This window comes from Hordeum vulgare, chromosome 2H, assembly GCF_904849725.1.
Source record: "Hordeum vulgare subsp. vulgare chromosome 2H, MorexV3_pseudomolecules_assembly, whole genome shotgun sequence".
Lineage (NCBI taxonomy): Eukaryota > Viridiplantae > Streptophyta > Magnoliopsida > Poales > Poaceae > Hordeum > Hordeum vulgare.
Window position 1 is genome coordinate 647,577,922 of NC_058519.1, and position 9,065 is coordinate 647,586,986.

Here is a 9,065-nt window from a genome sequence, read left to right on the forward strand (position 1 = left end):
ATGAAGACGGATGGGCCACGCGTCATCCGCTGGAGTGGCCCACCTGTCGTACGTACGGTCATCAAAGCAGACAGACACACAGCATCTAACAAAAAAAAAAAAATCCAGCCCGTGAACCAGGTCCACGCAGTGAAAAAGAAAAGCAAAACCCGATCCACCTCGCCGGTCTCCGGCTTGGCCTTGACGACGCCCGCTGCCGCTGACGCTTTCTCCCTCCCCCTTTATTCCTCCCCAAAACCAAAACCCAACCCCCCCCACCGCGCATGGAGGCGCGCGCTCCGGAGACGCGGGCCGGCTAGGGCTCTCCGTCCTTCCGCCCACCCCCTCCCTCCCTCCCCGGCCATGGCCATGCCCACGGCCGCCGCGGCGCTGCTCCACCCCTCCGCCGTCGCCGCCCCGTCCCCCTCCACCTCCTCGGCGCGCCGCAGTGCCCCTTCCTCCTCCTCCCCGGCGCGGCGCGGCGGCAATGCCTCCGCCGGGCGCGGGGCCGCGGTGCGCGCGAGGGTGGCGGGGGCAGCCGCGCCGGTGACCGAGGCGGCGGCGGCAGAGGGATGCGGCAGGCAGGAGGCCCCCGCCGCGCCCGCCGTCGAGATCCCCGTCACATGCTACCAGGTGAGACCGTCTGACCCCCGCCGTTCTCCGCCCCCGGGTTCGAATTCCCCGGAAATGCGGCCCCTGCCGTTGCCGACGCGCCGCGTCGGCCGCTCGATCCGCTGATGCGGTTACGGGTGAGCTAGCTGTGGATTTTATCGTCGAAATTCAACGCCCTCGCACCCGTTTGAACCTGAATTCGCGCCTGTGGTTCACACGCCTCCCTCGTTTTGAATTGGACTCTACTGCCGCGGATGAGTTCCGAGATTTCCTAGTTTTTCTCCACGCCAAAAGCGGCTGGATCATCTTGTCTTCCATTTTCATGACGCGTCTGTCCAAATGACCACCGTGCAGATCCTGGGCGTCACGGAGAAGGCCGAGAAGGACGAGATCGTCAAGTCGGCCATCGACCTGAGGAAATCGGAGATCGAAGATGGGTACACGGAGGAGGTGTCCACCTGCAGACAGGTTTTTGCTCATTTCATTCAGCAATTGCGTGGATGCAGTTTTGCCCGGAATCATATGCAGCCAGAACCCCGGTGTTTAACATGTCGTGCTGTTTGTTGGTTTTCTCTCAGGCTCTGCTGCTGGACGTGAGAGACAAGCTTCTCTTTGAACAGGAGTACGCAGGAAGCACCAGGGCCAAGGTTCCTCCCAGATCCTCTCTTCATATACCCTGGAGCTGGTTGCCTGCTGCCTTGTGTGTCTTGCAGGAGGTAATGTGCCACATAAACACCATCCAGTCAAAAGATTCATATGTACAAATTAAGGACAGTTATCAAGTTTGGTCCGTTCAAACATAATCTAGGCCTTTCATCTATACTACACAGGATAGTCACTATTATGGGAGTGCCCTGTTCTCAGAAGTTTGCCAAAACAGCAAATATTTAGTTGAACATTAACAGTGTTTCTTGTTTTTCCTATCAAGGCAGTTTGAAAAGTTACAGGGTGCTTTAAGATTTATATGTGCTTTATTGGAAAACTAATAAAATATAACAGTGTTATGATAACTCCATTTTCAATAGCTATAGTATTATTGTAAGGAGCATCTAGATACTGAATAATGCCCATCTTTTGTACCCGGCAAGTGTAAAATACTTAAATGCTGGTCAATATCTGTAGTAGTATTGTAAGGAGCATGTAGATACTGAATAATGCCCATCTTTTGGTAAAATACCGAAATGTGATGGATGATCACTTTTATGTTTGAGAAAGGGCTCAAGCATGAAGAATCCTAGTAGCCTCTGTTCAATACAGTTGAATGTGCTTGTCTTGTAACCATGTACTGAAATGTTTCACATCTGTATGTATCACTATCACATGGGATAGCCAATATCATGGGCATCCCCTGTTCTCTGAAGTTTACCAAAATATGAAATATTTAGTTGAACATCGACTGTGTTTCTTGTTTTTCTCATCGAGGCGGTTTGAAAAGTTACAGGCTGTTTAAGATTTATCTATGCTTTCTTGAACAAAATTATGAAATCTCCATGGTGAATATCTGTAGTATCACTGTAAGGAGCATATCAAAATTCAATTATACCCATCTTTCGGACTAGGTAGGTGTAATATACTTAAATGTGATTGATAATCAGTTTGATGTTTGTGAGATTTAAAGGCTCAAGCATGGAGAGTCCTAGTGGCCTCTGTTCGTCACTGTTGAATGTGCTTGTCTTATCATCATGTACTGGCTTGTTTGTTTATTGCCAGTGTAAGATACCACATGCCAGTATTGTTTGCAGGTTGGGGAAGAGAAGCTGGTCTTGGACATTGGTCAGGCAGCTCTACGACGCCCTGATTCTAAGCCATATGCTCACGATGTACTTCTTGCAATGGCACTAGCTGAAGTAAGTACTATGCATGATTAAAGTGAAAAAAGCTGCTTGGTACAGTGTTTATTATGTACATCTTTGGCAATTTGGAATAATTCCATGCATTTTCCTGTAGTGCTCCATTGCAAAAGCTAGCTTTGAAAAAAGTAAAGTATCTCTTGGCTTTGAGGCTCTAGCACGTGCTCAATATCTTTTGAGGAAAAAAACATCTTTAGAGAAGATGCCTCTTCTTGAGCAGGTAACATGTTATTGCTTTCACCTTACAGATCTGTCCATGTATGCAATCATGCCATAACTTCTCTTGTTGGGTGAACCAGATCGAAGAATCACTTGAAGAGCTTGCACCAGCTTGCACTCTAGAGGTTTTAAGCCTGCCCCGTACACCTGAAAATTCTGAACGCAGGCGTGGTGCTATTGCAGCTCTCTGTGAATTGCTTGGACAGGGACTTGATGTCGAGTCATCTTGTAGAGTTCATGATTGGCCTTATTTCCTGGGCCAGGCAATGGACAAGTTATTAGCCACTGAAATCGTGGAACTACTTTCTTGGGACTCTTTGGCTACAACTCGTAAAAACAAAAAATCATTGGAGTCCCAGAGCCAGCGGGTGGTAGTTGACTTCAACTGTTTCTACAGGGCAATGCTTGCACACCTTGCATCTGGATTTTCAACCCGGCAGACTGAGTTGGTACCTTTTTTCTTCTTCTTCTACTACTTGTAGCCTATAGCCTATAGGAACCAAACTATCCTCTTTGCTGCTTTTCCCCATTCTTCAATTTACATTACCTCTGTGCAGATAAGTAAAGCTAAAACCATCTGTGAATGCCTTGTTGCATCTGAGAACACCGACCTGAAATTTGAGGAATCGTTTTGCTCGTTTCTTCTTGGAGAGGTGATAAGCTAATCTCAATATCTATAAATTTAGTAATGCACAATTGCACATTACTAGGACTAAAGGCTTGCTCTCAGGAATCTGGCACCACAGTTTTTGAAAAGCTTCAGCAGCTTCAAAGTAATGGAAGTTCCAATTCAAGGAATTATGGGTTAGCTAAAAAGAAAGACAGCAGTGACAAGGTTACTGTCAACCAGTCACTGGTATGCTACATCTTGCGATGAGAGCAAATAAGTTTTACTATGCTAGATTAGTACTCCCTCCATCACAGTTTAGAAGGCATGCACGTGTACCTAGGTCGTCAATTTGACTTATATAAAATATATTGTTTAACATAAAAATTATATCATTAGAAAATAGATCATCTAAAGTTTCTACTGATATATTTTTTGTAATATATGCCTCTCATTAAGTTGGTCAAATTGACGACCTAGGTACATGTGCCGGACTTGTAAACTGAGACGGAGGGAGTAGATGATATATTTGTCTGAAGTTATTACTGTGCCTATGGTCTGTTGAAACTATCTCATGCCAGGCAACTTGTCTTTACCAGGAACTGTGGCTGAAGGATGTGGCACTTTCTCGTTTTGCAGATACAAGAGATTGTCCGCCATCCTTGGTTCGTGCCATGTTTTTTTTAGTAATCAAGTCCCTCAGAACATTCTCTGTGGATTAATTTGACTATCAATGTCATCTTATGACAGGCAAACTTCTTTGCTGCTCCTAAGCGCCTCATTAGCACTTCCAAGCAAAAACTAGGAGCCACAAGAAGAGTCCTTTTGAGCTCTCAGACGTCTTCTAGTGCCTCCACATCCAACAGGACTTCAGGGCAGCAGAATCCAAGATTAAATTCTACCAGCCATCTCGGGGAAGCTGTAAAGCAGCTTGCACCAACCACCCTGGGGGGCCAGGGCCATACATCAACGGATAGGCCAGTAAATGGCTTAAGTACAACATCTGTTCCTCTGAAGCGCAATCCCGGATCCCATCCTGTAAGAACCTTGGAATCGTGGGGCCTGACTGGGGATGTTATAGGAAAGATTGCGTACACTGCAGTCCTGGGGTTTGCCCTATTTGGTACATTAAAACTGCTCAGATTTCAGTTCGGGAGCACAAAACCTGTCCCCTCAACTAGAGAATCTGCAGCCACGTCTTCTCTGAATGAAGCATCTTCGTCAGACGGTTCTCTTATCAGTAGCAGAGTTAGGGAACAGTTTGAGAAGCTGTCAAAAATGCTTTGGTTGAACAACAGGCTCTATTTGAGAAGTGAAGGAAGTGATCTGTCTCCTGGTTCTGGTGATGTGACTGCTATAGCTCGCAAGGAAAGGATGTCTCTTCAAGAAGCAGAAGCGCTTGTGAAGCAGTGGCAAGATATCAAATCTGAAGCTCTTGGCCCTGACTATGAAATTGATATGCTCTCCGATGTCCTCGATGGTTCGATGCTGTCCAAGGTAAGTTTCTTCTATCAATCACGTAATTGCATATGGAGTTCATGCATGATCGTGTATGCAGTGCATAATCAAATCAAACACCCTCTTGTTGAGCAGTGGCAGGACTTGGCTTTATCAGCAAAGGATCAGTCCTGCTACTGGAGATTTGTCCTGTTGAATCTCTCTGTTGTTCGAGCCGAGATCCTGCTTGATGAGGCTGGTGATGGTGAAGTGGCGGAAATCGATGCTGTGCTTGAGGAAGCTGCTGAGCTTGTTGACGACTCTCAGCCCAAGAAGCCTAGTTATTACAGGTACTTGAGAACATGCCATTTCTGTCTATCGCTCTTTCATTCTTCTCCAGAATAAAATGGCACTGATGGTTTGTGCTGTTATACCTGCAGTACGTATGAAGTTCAGTACACGCTGAGGAGGCAGGACGATGGATCGTGGAAAATCTGCGAGGCTGCTGTCCGGGACCTGTCGTGATTTCTGCCAGAAGGACGACTAACGCATCATCTCATAGGACACGGGGCCATGTTTAAACAAAGTTCCAACATATTAGAATTTTGTAGTTCACTAGCATTAGATCACCATTGAACCAAATTCGAATGCACGGAACCGTTCGATGATCTGTGTTTGGGATGCTCTAGCTGCTCGTGGTGACTTGCATCAGGATTCGACACCGATACCCGCTGATTTGCTACGTTAGTACAGGATGCTAACCTCTGCTGATTTCACATACCTTTCATTTCTTTCCGCTTGTCGGGCCTTGGGTGCCCCGCGCGGTGTAACTGAATTGTGTTAGCCATTGTTCATTGTTGAAAGATCAATGCAGCTTGCTTCATTTTTCTCCCCCTTGTTTTGAGTTTTTACCATAGGCTTCATAAATGATGATTCCTTTTTCCACCCCCTTTGTTTTTGAAGTTTGCCTTTGTTCAGGCGCCACAGGCTTGTACTTTACTTCAGCTTTGATCCCTGTTGGATACGGTAGGAACATTATCATTGACCTTTTGAGTTTGGGAATCAGATTTGTAGACATTACACTTGATTTCTTCGGTAAACACAACGTACCGTAGAAAATGTCGGTTTTGTCATGCCTAAAGATCTGACATTCGCTGGATATCTGGGTCTCCAAGTTTTATTATATGGTTGTTTTGAGATAAAGATGGCGCGACGTTTTCGAGCCTATTCGATAGACATTTTCTACTCCCTCCATTCCTAAATATATGTCTTTTAAGAGATTTCATTAAAAGACTACATACAGAGTAAAATGGGTGAACCTACGAGAATGGCGTTTTGGCTCCCGGGAGCCATGGAGGCCTTTATTTTTGAAAAATTCAAATTCAAATTTTTATGGTTCAAAAAATTCTGAAAAAAATATGCATGTATGTAAGGATGTAACCGACATGTGTTTAAAATTTCAGGTCAAAATACTTTAAAACGTGATCTGTACAAAAAAGACTAATTCATGGTCTGAAATGGTGAATAGTAACATGTGTTAAACAGCCTCAGATTTGTCTTTTTTGCACAGCCCTCATTTCAACGTATTTTATTCTGAAAATTTACCCACTTGTGTATTATACCTTCATTTATCTATGTATTTTTTTCAGAATTTTTTGAAACATTAAAATACAATTTTCACTTAATTTAAAGTTTGAATTTAAAGGCCTCCAGTGAGCTCGGGAGTCAAAAGCAATATTCGGTGAATCTACACTCGATGTCTATATACATCCATATATAGTCGTTTAGTGAAACCTGTAGAAAGACTTATATTTAAGAACGGAGGGAGTACTTTAAATCTACAACATAATCGTTTCTCCACGGCAAACACATTGACATCATGTTACTTTCTGAATAAATATTTTGAGTATTCGTGCCAAAATTAACATGTGAATGAATAGAAAAATCGTTTTAATCAGGAACAGAACTACTCCCTCCGTTTTTAAATATAGGTCTTTTTAGAGATTGTATTAGTGGACCACATACGAAACAAAATAAGTGAATCTATGTTTTAAAATATGTTTATGTACATCCACGCATAGTCCTTTAATGAAATTTCTAAAACTACTTATATCTAGAAATCGGAGGGAGTACTAGAGTAGTCAGTATTACTGAACTAACTGAAGCCTGTGCAGTGGCATTGACATAGCCGCTTGGATCTCATTCTCACCGTCAGCCTCGCCAGACTTCCAGCCAGCCCATGCGGCCTGCGGCTTCATCAGATCGCCACCGCCGCCGCTCCACAGCCGCAAAGCCGCCGCCGTTGTCCAAGTCCGCCTTGCCTTCCGCGCTCAGGCTCCGCCCTGCCGCCGCCGCGGCCGCCGATCCTCAATGGCCGCCGGCGCGTGGTCGGCGGCCGCGGCGGCGGCGCGCGCGGCGGTGCGCACGCTCGGGCGCCTCGTCCCCCGCACCCACACCCACTCCACCGCCACCACCACCTCCTCCTCCCCCGCGCACACCCTGGACGACTACAACCGCCTGCTGGCGGCCCTGGCGCGCGACGGGGACGGCGAGTCGGCGCTGCGCGTGCTCAGCCGCATGCGCCACGGCTCGCCCGCGGCCTGCGCGCCCACGGCCGCCTCCTACGTCTCCGCCATGTCGGCGCTCGCCAAGGCCGGCCGCGCCGCCGACGCCATGGCGCTCTTCGACGACATGCTCGCGCACGGCGTGGCGCCCGACCGCCGCGCCTACTCGCTCCTCCTCCACGTCTACTCCACCCACCTCGGCCTCCCCGCCGCCGGCCGCTCCGTCCTGCACTGGATGTCCGGCCTCGGCGTCCGCCCCAGCCCCGTCGACTACGCCGACCTCATCTTCTCCTTCTGCCGCGCGGGGCACCTCCCGGACGCGCTCCAGCTGCTCGACGAAATGCGCGCGCTCGGGTACCCGGTCCCCCCGCACGTCTACTCGCCCGTCCTCCAGGCCCACTGCGACGCCGGCGACATCCCGGCCGCCGACGCGCTCATCGCCTCCATGCGCGCCTCCGGGTGCCGCTCCGGGTGCAACCCCGACGTCGTCATCTACAACATCTACATCCACGGGCTGTGCAGGGTCGGCGATTTCCACGCCGTGCAGAGGGTTATCAATGACAGTGTCTGGAACTGGTGGGTGCCGGACGCGGTGACCTACAGCACCTACGTTGCCGGGCTCTGCCGGTTTGGATACATCGAGGACGCGTTCCGGCAGCTGGACATCATGGTCGCCATGGGGCTGCAGCTGACCGTGGTTGGCCTCAACATACTTCTGGATTACGCCGCGAAAGATCTAGATATGTGGGTGGCCAAGGAGGTGCTGGAGCGCTGCGAAGAGCTGGGCTTCGAGGTCGATGTCGTGACGTACAACACGGTCATGGACCATTTCTCCAAGAAGATGCAGTGGCTGCTTGTGCTCAGGCTGTTCACGGACCTGCTCAAGAAGCCCATAACACCCAATGTGCAGACGTACAACATCTTGATCTCATCCCTGTGCCGAGCCGGCAAGTTTGAGGCCGCCAAGTTCGTGTTCGGCTGCAACGGGTTTGTGGCAGACACCGTGACCTGTAACATTCTGATCCATCAGTTCTACGGTGCTGGAAAGGAGGGCGAGCTCGGGTTCTTGTTCTGCCATATCGATTCAGGGAAGATTACCCCAGATGTAATCACATACAACACGCTGGTCGATTGCCTCTTTAGGTCTGGGAGGAGAACCGAGGCTGCCAATCTGGTAAGGCACATGGACGGCGGCTACCCTGCGGAGCCCGTAGCGCATCTGGCATTTTGGTTGGTCAGGAGCGGAAATGTTCGAGAGGCTTTGCGTCTGTTTGATGACATGCTAGCGAAAGGAGTCGCTATAGATGCTAGGGTTTTTGCCAATGTGATCAAGGCATTCTGCAGAAAGGGTCCAGTGGAATGCACAGATATTACACAGCTGTGCTCTGTGCTGGATAGGATGCTTGGGATTGGATGATCCTTCTTTTGCTCTCTTGCTGACATATTGGTTGGCCTCATTTTTGAACTTGTCCTGTTGTATCACTAGGAGATCGCAACTGAAAGTAAAACACCCGGCATACTGAAATCTGTTATGTTCCTTTGTTCAAATTTTGCTTTGTTGGCAAATGATGTTCTAACTTGGTATCATGTGCCAACAGTTCTGGTCATCTAATTTGTCGACAGCAGAACTTAGCAAGCCATAGGAAGTTCCAACAAGGATGTCTGAATTTCCATCACCATCCAAATCAGCCACAGTTGGAGACGAATATGCATGGGAACAGAAGTTCCTGTTTCCGGTAATCAAATCAAGGTCTGCTGTCCATTTAACTTGTTTTGTGTCAAGTTTAAAAACAACTA

At 48.1% G+C, this 9,065-nt stretch overlaps 2 protein-coding genes across 2 annotated transcripts; both read left to right on the forward strand.

Annotated features, from left to right (window-relative positions):
• Nucleotides 1-342: 342 nt before the first annotated feature.
• On the forward strand, nucleotides 343-5,591 carry LOC123428358 (plastid division protein CDP1, chloroplastic). Its single transcript, XM_045112558.1, has 12 exons — nucleotides 343-612; nucleotides 946-1,059; nucleotides 1,170-1,307; nucleotides 2,334-2,438; nucleotides 2,539-2,661; nucleotides 2,741-3,109; nucleotides 3,218-3,313; nucleotides 3,391-3,516; nucleotides 3,867-3,932; nucleotides 4,018-4,764; nucleotides 4,861-5,054; nucleotides 5,145-5,591. Exons 1-12 carry the CDS (start codon nucleotides 343-345, stop codon nucleotides 5,227-5,229), a joined length of 2,433 nt encoding a protein of 810 aa, XP_044968493.1. The 3' UTR covers nucleotides 5,230-5,591.
• Nucleotides 5,592-7,074: 1,483 nt separating this feature from the next.
• LOC123428902 (pentatricopeptide repeat-containing protein At1g63400-like) lies at nucleotides 7,075-8,793 on the forward strand. The gene has a single exon (XM_045113007.1). The coding sequence runs from the start codon at nucleotides 7,075-7,077 to the stop codon at nucleotides 8,683-8,685; it is 1,611 nt and encodes a 536-aa protein (XP_044968942.1). The 3' UTR covers nucleotides 8,686-8,793.
• Nucleotides 8,794-9,065: the final 272 nt, after the last annotated feature.

Bases quoted from the DNA above. Each gene is read 5' to 3' on its own strand.
- LOC123428902 (XM_045113007.1), top strand. From the start codon at position 7,075: ATGGCCGCCGGCGCGTGGTCGGCGGCCGCGGCGGCGGCGCGCGCGGCG.
- LOC123428358 (XM_045112558.1), top strand. From the start codon at position 343: ATGGCCATGCCCACGGCCGCCGCGGCGCTGCTCCACCCCTCCGCCGTC. The intron at 4,765-4,860 runs GTAAGTTTCTTC...CTTGTTGAGCAG, and splicing joins ATGGTTCGATGCTGTCCAAG to TGGCAGGACTTGGCTTTATC. The intron at 5,055-5,144 runs GTACTTGAGAAC...TTATACCTGCAG, and splicing joins AAGAAGCCTAGTTATTACAG to TACGTATGAAGTTCAGTACA.